This window comes from Leucoraja erinacea, unplaced genomic scaffold (assembly GCF_028641065.1).
Source record: "Leucoraja erinacea ecotype New England unplaced genomic scaffold, Leri_hhj_1 Leri_60S, whole genome shotgun sequence".
NCBI lineage: Eukaryota > Metazoa > Chordata > Chondrichthyes > Rajiformes > Rajidae > Leucoraja > Leucoraja erinaceus.
Window position 1 is genome coordinate 662,288 of NW_026576520.1, and position 20,213 is coordinate 682,500.

General features: G+C 49.5%; 1 protein-coding gene across 1 annotated transcript in view; it reads left to right on the plus strand.

The window, feature by feature from the left end:
• LOC129694294 (dysferlin-like) overlaps positions 1–20,213 on the plus strand; it is a 99,577-nt gene that overhangs the window by 62,557 nt on the left and 16,807 nt on the right. The window contains exons 4-5 of the mRNA XM_055631004.1: positions 7,517–7,622; positions 11,133–11,259. Coding sequence (XP_055486979.1) covers positions 7,517–7,622; positions 11,133–11,259 — 233 coding nt within the window. The remainder of the gene's footprint in view (positions 1–7,516; positions 7,623–11,132; positions 11,260–20,213) is intronic.

A 20,213-nucleotide genomic window follows, 5' to 3' on the forward strand; every position in this document is an offset into this window, starting at 1 on the left:
CGGCGAAACGATCGCCCAACCTCCGCTTGGTCTCACCGATATAGATCTGCTGACATCTAGAGCAGCGGATGCAGTAGATGAGGTTGGAGGAGATGCAGGTAAACCTCTGTCGCACCTGGAACGATTGCTTGGGTCCTTGAACGGAGTCGAGGGGGGAGGTGAAGGGACAAGTGTTGCATTTCTTGCGGTTGCAACGGAAAGTGCCCGGGGAGGGGGTGGTACGAGAGGGAAGGGAAGAATTGACAAGGGAGTTATGGAGGGAGCGGTCTTTGCGGAAGGCAGATATGGGGGGAGATGGGAAGATGTGGCGAGTGGTGGGGTCACGTTGGAGGTGGCGAAACTGACGGAGGATTACTTTTTGTATGTGACGGCTGGTGGGGTGAAAGGTGAGGACTAGGGGGACTCTCCCCTTGTTGCGAGTGGGGGGATGGGGAGAGAGAGCAGTGTTGCGGGGTATGGAAGAGACTATGGGAGGAGATAAATGTGTGGATGATGTTTTCGAGGCCATCAAACTGGAGGAATTATTTTATTTTAGCTATCGTCCGAAGCTGGAAGAAGCTTGCTTTTACCACGGCATTGGCTTGCTTGTCAAATTTCAATGCTGAGTCAAATATCACGCCAAGGTCAAGATTAAGACCAAGATACAAAGGGCGGACGAGGAGCGTTTGTCTGTACTCGCTGGAGATTAGAAGAATGAGGATAGACACAAAGAGCTGGAGTAACTCAGCGGGACAGGCAGTATCTCGGGAGGGAAGGAATGGGTGACGTTTTGGGTTGAGACCCTTCTTCAGACTGGTCAAAGAATGAGGGGTGGGGGTGGGGCTCGAATTGAGACTTACCGAATAGTGAAAGGCCTGGATCGGGCGGATGTGGAGAGGATGTTTCCACTAGTCATAGAGTGATACAGTGTGGAAATCAGCCCAACTTGCCCTCACCGGCCAACATGTCCCAGTTACACTAGTCCCACTTGCCTGCGTTTGGCCCATATATCTCCAAACCTGTCCTAACCTTGAACCTGTTGCAATATTTCTTAAACGTTGGGATGGTCCCACCCTCAACCATCTCCTCCGGCAGCTCGTTCCATACACCCACCACCCTTTGTGTGTAAGAGTTAGTGGAAGTTTTGGACCAGAGACCATAACCTCGGAATAATCAGACGTACCTTTAGAAAGGAGACGAGGAGGAATTTCTTTAGTCCGAGGGTGGTGAATCTGTTGAATGCATTGCCACAGAAGGCTGTGGTGGCCAATTCAGTGAGTATTTTTTAAGCGGAGATTGAGTAGTACGGGTGTCAGGGGTTATGGGGAGAAGGCAGGAGAATGGGGTTGAGAGGGGAAGATAGATCAGCCACGATTGAAGGCCGGAGTAGACTGGATGGGCCGAATGGGCTAGTTCTACTCCTATGCCTTGGGTCTTATGGATGGAGATAAGATTTACGAGGATGTTGCCAGGAATCGAATGTCTCGAAAGGTTGAGCAGGCTAGGACACCGACAGTGTGGCTGATCAGAAGATGCCCACTGCAATGCAGATTGACAAGCAGAGACTCTTGCCCAGAGTAAAAGCTTTTAATTAAAAAAAAAAAAAAAGATAGTTATATGGACGGGAAAGGAATGGAGGGTTATGGTCTGAACGCAGGTGTATGGGACTAGGGGAGAATACGTGTTCGGCATGGACTAGAAGGGTCGAGATGGCCTGTTTCCGTGCTGTAAGTGTTATATGGTTATATGGTTATATAGTAGGGGAATCAATGATGGGTCTCAGTGGCATAGGAATATGAGGGGTAACCTTTTCACCCAAAAGGGCGGTGGGTGTATGGAATGAGCTTGAAACATAGAAACATAGAAAATAGGTGCAGGAGTAGGCCATTCGGCCTTTCGAGCCTGCACCGCCATTCAATATGATCATGGCTGATCATCCAACTCAGTATCCCGTACCTGCCTTCTCTCCATACCCCCTGATCCCTTTAGCCCCAAGGGCCACATCTAACTCCCTCTTAAATATAGCCAATGAACTGGCCTCAACTACCTTCTGTGGCAGAGAATTCCAGAGATTCACCACTCTCTGTGTGAAAAAAGTTCTCCTCATCTCAGTTCCTAAAAGATTTCCCCCTTATCCTTAAGCTGTGACCCCTTGTCCTGGACTTCCCCAACATCGGGGACAATCTTCCTGCATCCAGCCTGTACAACCCCTTAAGAATTTTGTAAGTTTCTATAAGATCCCCCCTCAATCTCCTAAATTCTAGCGAGTACAAGCAAATATGGAACGTGCTGCCAAGGAGGTAGTTGAGGCTGGGACTATCCCAACGTTTAAGGAACAATTGGACAGGTACATGGATAGGACAGGTTTGGAGGGATATGGGCCAAATGCAAGCAGGTGGGACTAGTGTAGATGGGCCATGTTGGTCAGCATGGATGGGTTGGGCCGAAGGGCCTGTTTCCACGCTGTATCACTCTTCGATTTTATCAGGAGGAACTCAGTCGGATTGCTGAGGATTTGGAGGCTGATGATATTGATGTAATCTATCTTTGCTTCCAGAGGTCAGACGCTGGAAGGTTTCGTTCCAGCAGGGAGAGAGGGAGAGAGACATGGAGAGAGGGAAAGGTGGAGAGAGAGGGGGGAGAGCGAGAGAGAGAGAGAGAGAGAGGGGGGGGGGGGGAGGGGGGGGGGGGGAGAGAGGGGGGGGGGGAGAGAGAGAGAGAGAGAGGGGGGGGGAGAGAGAGAGAGAGAGAGGGGGGGGAGAGAGAGAGAGAGGGAGGGAGAGAGAGGGGGAGAGAGAGAGAGGAAGGGAGTACAGAGAAGGTTCACCAGACTGATTCCTGGGATGTCAGGACTTTCATATGAAGAAAGACTGGATAGACTCGGCTTGTACTCGCTAGAATTCAGAAGATTGAGAGGGGATCTTATAGAAACTTAAAAAATTCTTAAGGGGTTGGACAGGCTAGATGCAGGAAGATTATTCCCGATGTGGGGAAGTCCAGGACAAGGGGTCACAGTTTAAGGATAAGAGCGAAGTCTTTTAGGACCGAGATGAGAAAATCATTTTTTACACAGAGAGTGGCGAATCTGTGGAATTCTCTGCCACAGAAGGTAGTTGAGGCCAGTTCGTTGACAATATTTAAGAGGGAGTTAGATGTGGCCCTTGTGGCTAAAGGGATCAGGGGGTATGGAGAGAAAGCAGGTACAGGATACTGAGTTGGATGATCAGCCATGATCATATTGAATGGCGGCGCAGGCTCGAAGGGCCGAATGGCCTACTCCTGCACCTAATTTCTATGTTTCTATGTTTCTATGTTGCAAAATGTCCACGAGTTAAAAAAAAGCCCTGAGCACCTTACGAACGACTATTACCGTAAATCTCCAAGTTCGAATCAAGGGGAAAACTCGGGAGAGTTTGTGAGTAACTCCTGCACCTATTTTCTATGTTTCTGTGTTTCTATGGGAGAGAGAGAGAGAGGGGAAGAGAAAGAAGATGGGGGGGGAGAGGAGGGGAGAGAGAGAGTGGATGGCGAGGAAGAGATAGAGAGGGGGGGGGGGGAGAGGGGGGGGAGAGAGGGGGGGGGGGAGAGAGAGAGAGAGGGGGAGACAGAGAGAGGTTGTTCTGAAGCAGCCAGCTATCCCAATGGTGTGGATGCCCCACTTGCCCGCGGGCTGCGCTGGGCTCTGTGCCGGGGTGTGAGAGCAGGGCAGAGGCTTGATGAGGGAGGGGGTGGACCATGAGCTGGTTTACTGTCTGTGACCATGGGGGAGGGAGGTAGCTGGACTGGGTCCGACAGGAAGGGCTGGGCTGACTAATGGAATATTTATAGTGCTGAGTCAGTGACCAAAGCAGGGATCAGAGGATACATGAATATATAAATAAATAAAACTCACCCACTGCAGCCCATGTGTGGAGATTCACCAGCACGTCAGCTTGCCTTCATAGTCGTCATAAGGTCATAGGTAATATGGGCAGGATTGGGAGCAGAATGAGGCCATTCGCCCCATCAAGTCTACTCCGCCATTCAATCATGTCTGATCTATCTCTTCCTTCTAACCCCATTCTCCTGCCTTCTCCCCTTAACCTCTGACACCCGTACTGATCAAGAGATGGGTCTCGAGCTGAAACGTCACCCATTCCATCTCTCCAGGGATGCTGCCTGTAGCAATAGACAATAGGTACAGGAGGAGGCCATTCGGCTCTTCGAGCCAGCACCACCATTCAATGTGATCATGGCTGGTCATCCACAATCAGTACCCCGTTCCTGCCTTCTCCCCATAATCCCCTGACTCCACTATCTTTAAGAGCCCTATCTATCTCTCTCTTGAAAGCATCCAGAGAACCGGCCACCACCGCCCTCTGAGGCAGAGAATTCCACAGACTCACAACTGTCTGTGAGAAAAAGTGTTTCCTTATCTCCGTTCTAAATGGCTTACTCCCTTATTCTTAAACTGTGGCCCCCGGTTCTGGACTCCCCCAACATCGGGAACATGTTTCCTGCCACTTGCGTGTCCAGACCCTTAATAATCTCATATGAGCTGGTCAGAAATGAAATTGCCACTTTTCATTTCACTGCACATCTTGTATGTGTATGTGACAAATAAACTTGACTTGACTTGACTGCTTTTAGAAACATAGAAACATAGAAATTAGGTGCAGGAGTAGGCCATTCGAGCCTGCACCGCACCGCCATTCAATATGATCATGGCTGATCATCCAACTCAGTATCCCGTACCTGCCTTCTCTCCATACCCCCTGTTCCCCTTAGCCAGAAGGGCCACATCTAACTCCCTCTTAAATATAGCCAATGAACTGGCCTCAACTACCCTCTGTGGCAGAGAGTTCCAGAGATTCACCATTCTCTGTGTGAAAAAAGTTCTTCTCATCTCGGTTTTAAAGGATTTCCCCCTTATCCTTAAGCTGTGACCCCTTGTCCTGGACTTCCCCAACATTGGGGACAATCTTCCTGCATCTAGCCTGTCCAACCCCTTAAGAATTTTGTAAGTTTCTATAAGATTCCCTCTCAATCTCCTAAATTCTAGAGAGTATAAACCAAGTCTATCCAGTCTTTCTTCATAAGACAGTCCTGACATCCCAGGAATCAGTCTGGTTTTGGAGTACTGTGAATGAATTTGGGCCCCATATCTGAGGAAGGATGTGCTGTCTCTGGAGAGGGCCCAGTGGAGGTTTACAAGAACGATCCCAGGAATGAGTGGGTTAACCTATGATGAGCGTTTGTCGGCACTGGGCCTGGATTTGCGGGGATTTAGAAGGAGCTGATTATTGACATCAGGAGGTCCCATAATGGAGAATACGCCCCAATCTCCATCTATGGGGACAGTGTGGAGAGAGTGTCCAGCTTTAAGTTTCTGGGCACTCACATTTCAGAGGACCTCACATGGTCCACCAACACCGCTGCGCTGGTCAAGAAGGCACAGCAACGACTGTTCTTCCTGAGAACATTAAAAAAGACTGGTCTGCCCCAACAGCTGCTGATAACCTTCTACCGCTGCACCACAGAGAGCATATTAACGTATGGCATCTCCGTGTGGTATCTCAGCTGCACGGAGGCGGAGAGGAGAGCTCTTCAGCGCGTTGTCCACAGAGCGCAGAGGATCATTGGACCACAGCTACCAGCCTTGGAGGGCATCTACCACACGCGGTGCCGCAGGAAGGCCGTCAGCATCCATAAAGACTCCTCACACCCTTGTAATGGACTGTTCGAACTACCTCCCTCCGGCAGACGTTACAAAGCCTTCTACGCCCGAACCTCCAGACTCAGGAACAGCTTCATTCCCAGAGCTATAGCGGCTCTGAACCGGCCCTGCTGAGTGCCCCCCATCCCCCCTGGACTGTCTCCCTCGGATGGTCACGTCACAGCTTATTTATTTATTTTTACTTTTAGAAACATCGATTAGGTGCATAGAAATTAGGTGCAGGAGTAGGCCATTCGGCCCTTCGAACTCTGCACCGCCATTCAATAGGTGATCATTCGGCCCTTCGATCATCCACAGCCATTCAATATGATCAGTATCCTGTACCTGCCTTCTCTCCATACCCCTGATCCCCTTAGCCACAAGGGCCACATCTAACTCCCTCTTAAATATAGCCAATGAACTGGCCTCAACTACCCTCTGTGGCAGAGAGTTCCAGAGATTCACCACTCTCTGTGTGAAAAAAGTTCTTCTCATCTCGGTTTTAAAGGATTTCCCCCTTATCCTTAAGCCGTGACCCCTTGTCCTGGACTTCCCCAACATCGGGAACAATCTTCCTGCATCTAGCCTGTCCAACCCCTTAAGAATTTTGTAAGTTTCTATAAGATCCCCTCTCAATCTCCTAAATTCTAGAGAGTATAAACCAAGTCTACCCAGTCTTTCTTCATAAGACAGTCCTGACATCCCAGGAATCAGCCTGGTGAACCGTCTCTGCACTCCCTCTATGGCAATAATGTCCTTCCTCAGATTTGGAGACCAAAACTGTACGCAATACTCCAGGTGTGGTCTCACCAAGACCCTGTACAACTGCAGTAGAACCTCCCTGCTCCTATACTCAAATCCTTTGGCTATGACTTTTCTTTTACATCGGATGGAAGCTGCATACTAAATCTCGTTGCACTAACGTGCAATGACATTAAAATATATTATTATTATTATTATTATTATTATGAGGGGTAAACCTAATTGAAATATACAGCATACTGAAAGACTTGGGTACTCTGGATGTGGAGAGGATGTTTCCACCAGTGGGAGAGTCTAGGACTAGAGGGCACAGCCTCAGAATTGAAGGATGTTCTTTTAGGAAAGAGATGAGGAGGAATTTCTTCAGTCAGAGGGCAGTGAATCTGTGGAATTCTTTGCCACAGAAGGCTGTGGAGGCCACGTCAGTGGATATTTTTAAGGTAGAGATAGATAGGTTCCTGCCAGAGGTTATGGGGAGAAGACAGGAGAATGGGGTTAGGAGGGAGAGATAGATCAGCCATAATTGAACGGTGGGGTAGACTTGATGGGCTGAATGGCCTCATTCTGCTCCAATCTCGTATGATCTTAAGACCAATTTAAAGGGCAGCTTTTTCACTCTGTGGGTGGTGGGTGTGTGGAAGGAGCTGCCAGAGGAGGTAGTTGAGGCAGGGACTATGACAGGGACATTTGAAAGACATTTGGACAGGTACATGGACAGGACAGGTTTGGAGGGATATGGGCCAAACGTGGGCAAGTGGGACTAGTGTAGATGGGGCATGTTGGTCGGCAGGGAAGGTTGGGCTGAGGGACCTGCACATCTTTGGAGTGCGGGAGGAAACCGAAGATCTCGGAGAAATACCCACGCAGGTCACGGGGAGAACGTGCAAACTCCGTACAGACAGCGCCCGCGGTTGGGATCGTACCGGGTCTCCAGCGCTGCATGGGCCGTAAGGCACCGTTGTGCCACCGTTCCTGCACTGAAACTGTGTGGAACTCTAACTAGGAATGCCAGGGAATGGTTCTCAGCAGGAACGACTCTAACCCTGTCCTCTGACCTCTGTGCTGTGGTTGATTTTCTAGGTTTCTGGGGGAGGTACACACCACCCTGACCGACGTGCTCAGCTCCCCGCACCTCGTGGCCAAGTACAACCTGCCCTTACAGGACACAAAGCGGCAGAACACTGGGGTAAGAACCTCTCTCTTCCCACTACATCTGCAGTCAGACCTTAGCATCTGTGGTCAGAGCATTACTCGAGAGTATTCACTTTAGTTTATCAGAGGGAACTGCAGATGCTGGAGAATCGAAGGTTACACAAAAAAGCTGGAGAAACTCAGCGGGTGCAGCAGCATCTATGGAGCGAAGGAAATAGGCAACGTTTCGGGCCGAAACCCTTAGTTTAGTTTAGCTTAGCGTCATTTAGTTCAAAGGTTCTAATACATTTGTTTCACGCACCATCAGGTACAGTGAAATGACAATAGACAATAGACAATAGGTGCATTGTAGGCCATTCGGCCCTTTGAGCCAGCACCGCCATTCAATGTGATCATGGCTGATCATCCACAATCAGTACCCCGTTCCTGCCTTCTCCATATAACCATATAACCATATAACAATTACAGCACGGAAACAGGCCATCTCGGCCCTACAAGTCCGTGCCGAATTTTTTTCCCCTTAGTCCCACCTGCCTGCACTCATACCATAACCCTCCATTCCCTTCTCATCCATATGCCTATCCAATTTATTTTTAAATGATACCAACGAACCTGCCTCCACCCTTCCACTGGAAGCTCATTCCACACCACTACCACTCCTCTGAGTAAAGAAGTTCCCCCTCATATTACCCCTAAACTTCTGTCCCTTAATTCTGAAGTCATGTCCTCTTGTTTGAATCTTCCCTATTCTCAAAGGGAAAAGCTTGTCCACATCAACTCTGTCTATCCCTCTCATCATTTTAAAGACCTCTATCAGGACCCCCTTAACCTTCTGCACTCCAGAGAATAAAGACCTAACTTATTCAACCTATCTCTGTATCAACCTTCTCCCCATATCCCCTGGCTCCGCTATCTCTAAGAGCCCTATCAACATGTCCCACTGGCTACACTAGACCCACATGCTGCTCTTGGTCCATATCCCTCCAAACCTGTCTTATCCATGTACCTGTCTCTTAAATGTTGGGATAGTCCCTGCCTCAACTCCTCCTCTGGCAGCTCGTTCCATACACCCACCACTCTATGCGTGAAAAGGTCACCCCTCTGATTCCTATTAACTATTTTCCCCTTCACCTTAAACCCATGTCCTCTGGTTCTCGATTCCCCTACTATGTGCAAGAGATCCCTCGGGACAGCCCCCACTCTGCCACGGCCACCGTCTGCGGGCTGTGGGTCGGGTGGAGCGGAGGTTTGGGACAATGTTCATGCCTTCATGGTGATGTGCTGGACGCGGGGGTCTGGACCAATCGCTGACAAGTCCCCCCCCCGGCAACACCAAGTCTGTTATTGGACGTTTCTGTTGAGCGGCAGTCGGTCCTTTGGCCTGCAGGCGACGCCGCCTTTCGGGTAGGTGGCGTTTCGACAAGCGGCCATTCGGTAAGTTTGCTTTTAGGCAACGCAACTTTCGGTTTGTTGGCTTATAGGCGTCCCGCCCTTTCTGTTAGTTTGCATTTAGGCGTCCTATCCTTTCGGTTAGTAGGCGTTTCGTCTCCAGACTCTTTCAGTTCATTCGCGTTTCGGCCTCGTTTCCATTCCGTTCTTTGGCTTCGGCTTCTTTGCTTCAGCCTCTCGTCCGTCTGCGCCACGTCCGCACACGTATCCCGCCAGCCCCTACACCTCTATCTCTCTTGGGCCGAAGGGCCTGTTTCAGTGCAGTATCTCTAAACTCTAAAGTCAAAATTGAAATATATAGAAACATCTGATATGATATGCCATTTATTGTCACTATACATGTACAGTGAAACTGAAAGCTGCTCGTACTCAGTGCATACATACAATTTAGCACAAAAAACAAGAAACAGAAAAAAACAAAAAACAGGGAGGGAGATGGGGGGGGGGGGGAAATAGGTGCACAAAATTCTGCGGCGCTACATACATATATACATATATACAGATGGAAGGCCGTGTTGGGCGGTGTAGTCAATCTCATTGAACCATATAAGATTATTAAGGGTTTGGACACGCTAGAGGCAGGAAACATGTTCCCGATGTTGGGGGAGTCCAGCACCAGGGACCACAGTTTAAGAATAAGGGGTAAGCCATTTAGAACGGAGACGAGGAAACACTTTTTCACACAGAGAGTTATGAGTGTGGAATTCCCTACCTCAGAGGGCGGTGGAGGCCAGTTCTCTGGATACTTTCAAGAGAGAGCTAGATAGGGCTGTTAAAGATAGGGGATATGGGGAGAAGGCAGGAACGGGGGAATTGATTTTGGACGATCAGCCAAGATCATATTGAACGGCGGCGCTGGCTCGAAGGGCCGAGTGGCCTACTCCTGCACCTATTGTCTATTGTCTATTGCAAGATGTGATGGATTAAAACTCCGTTGTGCTTGCGTTGCCGGTATCCACGCTGTTACAATCCAGTGAAACCCACAGAGACACATTCTGCTCACAACTCTGGACAATGCTGCACTTTGTCAAACGCCTTTCAGAAGTTCACGCACAAAGCACGGGCCCTGTGTTCTCCTCGATACTCTATCGAAGAAGCCGTATCATTCCCCGCCAGCCACAAGCCTCCGCAAATCTACATTTGCCAGAGCAATCACTTTCAGACGAAGAGCCATTCTCGTTCAGATCATCACAGATCGCACACGTGTTCTAACCTGGTTAAGATGAGAATCTAGAGATGCCTAATCTTGGGCCGCAGATTGAGTTTAGTTTAGTTTAGAGATTCAGCGCAGAAACAGGCCCTTCGGCCCACCGAGCCCGCGCTGGCCAGCGATCACCCGAACATTAGCACTATCCTACACACACTAGGGACACTTTACGATTTGAGACAATAGACAATGGACAATAGGTGCCGGAGGAGGCCATTCGGCCCTTCGAGCCAGCACCCCCATTCAATGTGATCATGGCTGATCAACCACAATCAGTACCCCATTCCTGCCTTCTCCCCATATCCCCTGACTCCACTATCTTTAAGAGCTCTATCTATCTCTCTCTTGAAAGCATCCTGAGAACCGACCTCCACTGCCCTCTGAGGCAGAGAATTCCACAGACTCACCACTCTGTGAAAAAGAGTTTCCTCGTCTCCGTTCTAAATGGCTTACCCCTTATTTTTAATCTGTGGCCCCTGTTTCTGGATTCCCCCAACATCGGGAACATGTTTCCTGCCTCTAGTGTGTCCAAACCCTTAACAATCTTATATGTTTCAATGAGATGCCCTCTCATCCTTCTAAACTCCAGAGTGTACAAGCCCAGCTGCTCCATTCTCTCAGCATATGACAGTCCCGCCATCCCAGGAATTAACCTTGTAAACCTACGCTGCACTCCCTCAATAGCAAGAATGTCCTTCCTCAAATTAGGGGGCCAAAACTGCACACGATACTCCATGTGTGGTCTCACTAGGGCTCTGTACAACTGCAGAAGGACCTCTTTGCTCCGATATTTTACTCCTCTTGTTATGAAGGCCAACATGCCATTGGCTTTCTTCACTGCCTGCTGTACCTGCATGCTTACTTTCTTGTTTCTCTTGTCCTCTGCAGGCCAGCATCATTCTCCAGGTGACCTACGTCCCACCTCCAGGAACCGCTCCGCATGTACCTCCATCCCCTCAGCACGATGTACCGACGGCCACAGGTTCACCAGACGCCGATACCCTCACCCTCACAGGTGAGGTGACCATGCGATGGGAAGGTGGGGGGGGGGGGCAGTGTGAGGGAGATTTAGGCAAGAGGATCAGGGTTGGGTAGTGACAGAGAGAGAGATAGAGAGAGAGGAGATGCGAGGGTTACCTGAGGTTAAGGAAATCAATATTTATTTTTAGTTTACTTTGGTTCAGTTTAGGACAGTCACGGTGGCGTAGCGGTAGAGTTATAGACAATAGACAATAGACAATGGGTGCAGGAGGAGGCCATTCGGCCCTTCGAGCCAGCACCGTCATTCAATGTGATCATGGCTGATCATCCACAATCAGTACCCCGTTCCTGCCTTCTCCCCATATCCCCCTCACTCCACTACCTTCAAGAGCCCTATCTAGCTCTCTCTTGAAAGTATCCAGAGAACCGGCCTCCACCGCCCTCTGAGGCAGAGAATTCCACAGACTCACAACTCTCTGTGAGAAAAAAGTGTTTCCTCGTCTCCGTTCTAAATGGCTTACTCCTTATTCTTAAACTGTGTGGCCCCTGGTTCTCGACTTCCCCAACATCGGGGGAGTCCAGCTGCTGCCTTACAGTGAATGCAGCACCGGGGACCCAGGTTCGATACCGACCACGGGTGCTGTCTGTACGGAGTTTGCACGTTCTGCCCATGACCTGCGTGGGTTTTCTCCGAGATCTTCGGTTTCCTCCCACACTGCAAAGACGTACAGGTTTGTTGTTTAATTGGCTTGGGAATAAATGCAAAATTGTCCCTAGTGGGCGTAGGATAGTGTTAATGTGCAGGGATCGCTGGTCGGCACGGACCAGGTGGGGCGAAGGGCCTGTTTCCCCACTGTATCTCTAAACTAAATCGATATTCATACCATGTCAGGAGGAACTGCAGATGCTGGTTTAAACCAAAGTTAGAGACAAATTGGTGGAGTACAGGGTCTTGGTGAGACCACACCTGGAGTATTGCGTTCAGTTTTGGTCTCCAAATCTGAGGAAGGACATTATTGCCATAGAGGGAGTGCAGAGAAGGTTCACCAGACTGATTCCTGGGATGTCAGGACTGTCTTATGAAGAAAGACTGGATAGACTTGGTTTATACTCTCTAGAATTTAGAAGGTTGAGAGGGGATCTTATAGAAACTTACAAAATTCTTAAGGGGTTGGACAGGCTAGATGCAGGAAGATTGTTCCCGATGTTGGGGAAGTCCAGGACAAGGGGTCACAGCTTAAGGATAAGGGGGAAATCCTTTAAAACCGAGATGAGAAGAACTTTTTTCACACAGAGAGTGGTGAATCTCTGGAACTCTCTGCCACAGAGGGTAGTTGAGGCCAGCTGATTGGCTGTATTTAAGAGGGAGTTAGATGTGGCCCTTGTGGCTAAGGGGATCAGAGGGTATGGAGAGAAGGCAGGTACGGGATACTGAGTTGGATGATCAGCCATGATCATATTGAATGGCGGTGCAGGCTCGAAGGGCCGAATGGCCTACTCCTGCACCTAATTTCTATGTTTCTATGTTTCTAACTCAGCAGTTTAGGCAATTGCCCCTCAGGTTCCTATTGAATCTTTCTCCCCGTCACCTTTAACCTATGCCCCCTGGTTCACGTGGAAGCAAGGAACTGCAGATGATGGTTCCAGAGTCAACGAGTCATACAGCGTGGAAACAGGCCCTTCGGCCCAACTTGCCCACGCGTCCCAGCTACACTGACACGGTGGGGCAGCGGTAGAGTTGCTGCCTTACAGCGAATGCAACTCCGGAGACCCGGGTTCCATCCCGACTACGGGCGCTGTCTGTACGCAGTTTGTACGTTCTGCCCGTGACCTGCGTGGGTTTTCTCCATGATCTTCGGTTTTCTCCCACACTCCAAAGACGTGCAGGTTTGTAGGTTAAATGGCTTGGTAAATGTAGAAAAATTGCCCTGGTGTTTGTAGGGTAGTGTTAATGTGCGGGGATCGCTGGTCGGCGCGGACCCGGTGGGCCAAAGGACCTGTTTCCGCGCTGTATGTCTAAAACTATAACACAACACTAATCCCACCTGCCGTGTTTAGCCCATAGAAACATAGAAACATAGAAATTAGGTGCCCTTCGAGCCTGCACCGCCATTCAATATGATCATGGCTGATCAGCCAACTCAGTATCCCGTACCTGCCTTCTCTCCATACTCCCTGATCCCCTTAGCCACAAGGGCCACATCTAACTCCCTCTTAAATATAGCATATCCCTTCAAACCTGTCATATCCATGTCTAAATGTTTCTTAAGTGTTGCGATAGTCCCAGCCTCATCTACCTCCTCTGGCAGCTCGTTCCATGCACCCACCACCCTTTGTGCGAAAAAGTTCCCGATTCCTATTAAATCTTTCCTCCCGTTACCTTGAACCTGTGTCCTCGGGTCTTCTGGTTAATGCACAAAAGGATGCACATTGCTGGAGTAATTCAGGCAGCATCTCTGGAGAAAAGGAATTGGTGACATTTCTGGTCGAGACTTTTCAGTACTCTCCGCATAGCGCTTGTGTGCGGGGATCGATGGTCGGTACGGACTCGGTGGGCCGAAGGGCCTGATTCCGCACTGTATCTCTAAACTAAAACTAAATACCAAACATTCCTTTTGAACTTTTCCCCTCACGCCTTATAGCTCTTTGACATTTCCGCCCGCCCTATGCTGCTCATGATCTTTTAAACTTCTATCCAGGTCTCCCTCCTATCTCCGGCGCTCCAAGGAACTAGAAGAAACTCATTCTTCTTGTTCATAACGAGCCTTAAAGACAATAGACAATAGGTGCAGAAGTAGGCCATTCGGCCCTTCGAGCCAGCACCGCCATTCAATATGATCATGGATGATCATCCCCAATCAGTACCCCGTTCCTGCATTCTCCCCATAATCCCGCTATCTTTAAGAGCCCTATCTATCTCTCTCTTCAGAGATCCAGAGATTCACACAGAGAGTGGTGAATCTCTGGAACTCTCTGCCACAGAAGGTAGAACTGAGGCCAGTTCATTGGCTATATTTAAGAGGGAGTTAGATGTGGCCCTTGTGGCCAAGGGGATCAGAGGGTATGGAGAGAAGGCAGGTACGGGATACTGAGTTGGATGATCAGCCATGATCATATTGAATGGCGGTGCAGGCTCGAAGGGCCGAATGGCCTACTCCTGCACCTATTGTCTATGTTTCTTGAAAGCATCCAGAGAACCGGCCTCCACCGCCCTCTGAGGCAGAGAATTCCACAGACTCACAACTCTCTGTGAGAAAAAGTGTTTCCTCGTCTCCGTTCTAAATGGCTTACTCCTTATTCTTAAACTGTGTGTGGCCCCTGGTTCTGTTTCTTGCCTCGGGCATGTCCAAACCCTTAACAATCTTATATGTTTCAATTAAGATTCCCCTGTCATCCTTCTAAACTCCAGAGTGTACAAGCCCAGCCGCTCCATTCTCTAATTAGGACATTAAGCTCATCCAGTTAAGATGACGAGATGAGAGGGTCAGCATTTAATGAACAGTTATCCCAAGGTCAGTGGAGAGAGAGGAGGTGAGTCAACGTTGGATGACTCACTCTTGCTGTTTCCATGGGAACTGGTGATTTCTGCCTGACATCAGATATTACTCTCTTTCCTCATGTTTAATTTTAGTGCACTGAGGTACAGTGAAAAAGTCCCTAAGTTCATAATTCGCAAGTGACAGGAGCAGCATTAGGTCATTCGGCCCATCATGGCTGATCTATCTCTCCCTCCCAACCCCATTCTCCTGCCTTCTCCCCATAACCCCCGACACCCATACTAATCACACTAATCTATCTATCACTGCCTTAAATATATCCACCGTCTGTGGCAAACAATTCCACAGATTCACGGAGAAATTCCTCCTCATCTCCTTTCTAAAGGAACGTCCTTTAATTCAGAGGCTGTGCCCTCTGGTCCTAGACTCTCCCACTAGTGGAAACATCCTCCCCACATGCACTCTATCCAAGCTTTTGATAGCGTGCCCTTGCTTACAGTCTGTGCAAAGGCAGCAGAAAGGGGTTGAGAGGGAAGGACTAATCAGCCATGATTGGACTGCAGAGGAGATTTAAGGGGCCTAATGGCCCTGTCCCACGGTGCGAGTTCATTCACCTATGACTGCACACCTGTACATGGTACTAACACCATCATCAAGTATGCAGATGATACAACGGTGATTGGCCTCATCAGCAACAACGATGAGCTGGCCTACAGGGAGGAGGTCCAGCACTTAGCAGCATGGTGCGCTGACAACAACCTGGCCCTTAACTCTAAGAAGACCAAGAAGCTCATTGTAGACTTCAGGAAGTCCAGAGGCGGCACGCACACCCCCATCCACATTAACGGGACGGAGGTGGAACGTGTTTCTAGCTTCAGGTTCCTGGGAGTCAACATCTCCGATGACCTCTCTTGGACCCACAATACTTCTACTCTGATCAAGAAGGCTCATCAGCGTCTCTTCTTCCTGAGGAGACTGAAGAAGGTCCATCTGTCTCCTCAGATCCTGGTGAACTTCTATCGCTGCACCATCGAGAGCATCCTTACCAACTGCACCACAGTATGGTATGGCAACTGCTCTGTCTCCGACCGGAAGGCATTGCAGAGGGTGGTGAAAATTGCCCAACGCATCATCGGTTCCACGCTCCCCTCCATTGAGTCTGTCCAAAGCAAGCGCTGTCTGCGGAGGGCGCTCAGCATCGCCAAGGACTGCTCTCACCCCAACCATGGACTGTTTACCCTCCTACCATCCGGGAGGCGCTACAGGTCTCTCCGTTGCCGAACCAGCAGGTCGAGGAGCAGCTTCTTTCCGGCGGCTGTCACTCTACTCAACAACGTACCTCGGTGACTGCCAATCACCACCCCCCCCCGGACACTTATTATTTTTTTTATTCAAATCGTTTGCTATGTCGCTCTTCAAGGGAGATGCTAAATGCATTTCGTTGTCTCTGTACTGTACACTGACAATGACAATGACAATTAAAATTGAATCTGAATCTGAATCTGATTCCAAGAGCTCTCCCGAGTTTCAAACTCAGGGTAAGCACGGAGAATTAACGTAGCCGGTACGTCGGAGCTCGGAGACGTCTCTTAGCGGCTCGTAACGCTAACGGCGGGTACTCGGGAACACTCGCTAACGGCAGGTAAGCTCGGGGAGACTCGTGAAGATTTTTTAACACGTTGAAAAATGTCCACGAGAGCCCCGAGTACCGACGAGCGGCCATTACCGCAGATCTCCGAGTTTGAATCGGGGCAAACTCGGGGAGAACTCTTGGAATAAACTCGTACCGTGGGACAGGGGTTTAATTCTGCTCCGATCACTGGTAACTTGTGGCATCCCATCGATGCCTTTCATAATTTGAGACAGAACATCAAACATAGAACTCTACAGCTCAGGACCAGGCCCTTCGGCCCACAATGCCTGTGCCAAACATGTCAGGTGAGTCTCATCCACATGCACATAACCCATATAACCATATAACAATTACAGCACGGAAACAGGCCATCTCGGCCCTTCTAGTCCGTGCCGAACACTTATTCTCCCCTAGTCCAATCTACCTGCACTCAGACCATAACCCTCCATTCCATTCCCGTCCATATACCTACAGTATCCACTATATTTTTAAATGATAAAATCGAACCTGCCTCCACCACTTCCACTGGAAGCTCATTCCACACAGCTACCACTCTCTGAGTAAAGAAGTTCCCCCTCATGTTACCCCTAAACTTCTGTCCCTTAATTCTCAAGTCATGTCCTCTTGTTTGAATCTTCCCTACTCTCAATGGGAAAAGCTTATCCACGTCAACTCTGTCTATCCCTCTCATCATTTTAAAGACCTCTATCAAGTTCCCCCTTAACCTTCTGCGCTGCAAAGAATAAAGACCTAACTTGTTCAACCTTTCGCTCCAGGGAACTGGATGAAACCTATTTTCCATGTTTCTTGTTCATTATGAGCTTTGAAGACAATAGACAATAGGTGCACGAGGAGGCCATTCGGCCATTCAATGTGATCATGGCTGATCATCCCCAATCAGTACCCCGTTCCTGCCTTCTCCCCATATCCCCTGACTGCGCTATTTTAAGAGCCCTATCTAGCTCTCTCTTGAAAGCATCCAGAGAACCGGCCTCCACTGCCATCTGAGGCAGAGAATTCCACAGAACTTATTCTTAAACTGTGGCCCATGATTCTGGACTCCCCCAACATTGGGAACATGTTTCCTGTCTCTAGCGTATCCAAGCCATTTAACCTACAAACCTGCACGTCTTTGGAGTGTGGGAGGAAACCGAAGATCTCGGAGAAAACCCACGCAGGTCACGGGGAGAACGTGCAAACTCCGTACAGACAGCACCCGTAGTCTCTGGAGCTGCATTCGCTCTAAGGCAGCAACTCTACCGCTGCGCCACCGTGACTGCCATAACTTAAAGCTATGCTCTCGGGCATTCCATCAAGCCATTGCACACTCCCACCCACTCTGTCTAAAATACCTACCCCTTATCTCATGTAACCGATGAACTGTGTCCTCAAGTCTAGGATAGACCAGGTGCAGGATCTTGCCAGTTCTAGCCAAGGGCAAATCTCGTTCAGGGAGGCACGGTGGTGCAGCGGTAGAGTTGCTGCCTCACAGCGCCAGAGACCCGGGTTCCATCCTGACTACGGGTGCCGTCCATGCAGAGTCTGTACGTTCTCCCCGTGACCTGCGTGGGTTTTCTCCGAGATCTTCGGTTTCCTCCCACACTCCAAAGATGTGCAGGTTTGTAGGTTAAATGGCTTGGTAAATGTAAAAATTGTACCTAGTATGTGTAGGATAGTGTTAGTGTGCGGGGATCTCTGGTCGGCGCGGACTCCGCTGTTTCCGCGCTGTATCGCTAAGCTAAGCTGAACTAAATGGAGATACAGCATAGAAACAGGCCCTTCGGCCCATCGAGTCCACACTGACCATCGATCACCCGTTCACACTAGTTCTATGTTATCCCACTTTCTCATCCGCCCCTTACACACTAGGGGGCAATTTACAATTTACAGAAGCCAATTAACCCACAAACACGCACGTCTTTGGAGTGTGGGAGGAAACCGGAGCACCCGGAAAAATCCCACGCAGGTCACAGGGAGAAAGTACAAAGCTGTGCTGAGCTACTATCTACCTCATTGGTGATCCTCGGACTATCTGTGATCGGACTTTGCTGGCTTAACCTTGCACTAAACGTTATTCCCTTTATCATGATCTATACACTGCAAATGGGGTACTGATTGGGGATGATCAGCCATGATCACATTGAATGGCAGTGATGGCTCGAAAGGCCGAATGGCCTACACCTGCACCTATTGTCTATTGTCTATTGTTTATTGAATGGCTCGATTGTAATCATGTACTGTCTTTCCGCTGGCTGGCTAGCACGCAGCTAAAAGCTTTTTAACGTACCTCGGTGCACGTGACAAAAAATAAATGAATCTAATCTAACTAATTAAACTCCACACATATGCACGGCACTCACAGAGAGTTGTGAGTCTGTGGAATTCTCTGCCTCATAGGACGGTGGAGGCCGGTTCTCTGGATGCTTTTAAGAGAGAGTTAGATAGGGCTCTTAAAGATAGTGGAGTCAGGGGATATGGGGAGAAGGCAGGAACGGGGTACTGATTGGGGATGATCAGCCATGATCACGTTGAATGGCAGTGCTAGCTCGAAGGGCCGAATACATAGAAACATAGAAACATAGAAAATAGGTGCAGGAGTAGGCCATTCGGCCCTTCGAGCCTGCACCGCCATTCGATATGATAATGGCTGCTCATCCAACTCAGTATCCCATCCCTGCCATCTCTCCATACCCCCTGATCCCTTTAGCCACAAGGGCCACATCTAACTCCCTCTTAAATATAGCCAATGAACTGGCCTCAACTACCTTCTGTGGCAGAGAATTCCACAGATTCACCACTCTCTGTGTGAAAAATGTTTTTCTCATCTCGGTCCTAAAGGAATACCCCTCTATCCTCAAACTGTGACCCCTTGTCCTGGACTTCCCCAACACATACCCCAACTAATGGCCTACTCCTGCACCAATTGTCCATTGTCTATTGTCACCCGAGGTCAGGATCGAACCCGGGACTCTGGGGCTGCGAGGCAGCGGCTTTACCCACTGTGCCACCGTGCCGCTAATGGGAGGTCAGAGCTGAGAGCCGGTGATAAGCTGCCTGAGTTTGAGCTCTGTGGGCTGACGTACTGCTTGCAGAGGGAGCTGGACTTTCTCAGCTCCGTCTCCACTTGTACTTAGCAACGCGAGTCAGACATTAACCTCCTGCTCCCTTACAATAAATATTTATTTCCTCAAAGCCTGGCTCTGGGGACACAGCCAAGATTCCATTGAGATGAAAGTCAGTCCCACGGAACTCAGTTTTTAACCCCTTCCCTCAATAGTGCTTGAGCTGCAGCACAGTGGCGCAGCGGTAGAGTCGATGCCTCACAGCACCAGGGTCCCCGGTTCGATCCTGACCAGGGGTGCTGTCTGTGTGGAGTTTGTGCACTTTCCCCCCGTGACCTGCGTGGGTTTTCTCCGGGTGCTCCGGTTTAGACAATAGACAATAGACAATAGACAATAGGTGCAAGAGTAGGCCATTCGGCCCTTCGAGCCAGCACCGCCATTCAATGTGATCATGGCTGATCATCCCCAATCAGTACCCCGTTCCTGCCTTCTCCCCATTATCTCCTGACTCCACTATCTTTAAGAGCCCTATCTAGCTCAATCTTGAAAGTATCCAGAGAACCAGCCTCCACCGCCCTCCGAGGCAGAGAATTCCACAGACTCACAACTCTCTGTGTCAAAAAGTGTTTCCTCATCTCCGTCCTAAATGGCTTACCCCTTATTAGAAACATAGAAAATAGGTGCAGGAGTAGGCCATTCGGCCCTTCGAGCGTGCACCGCCATTCAATATGATCATGGCTGATCATCCAACTCAGTATCCCGTACCTGCCTTCTCTCCATACCCTCTGATCCCCTT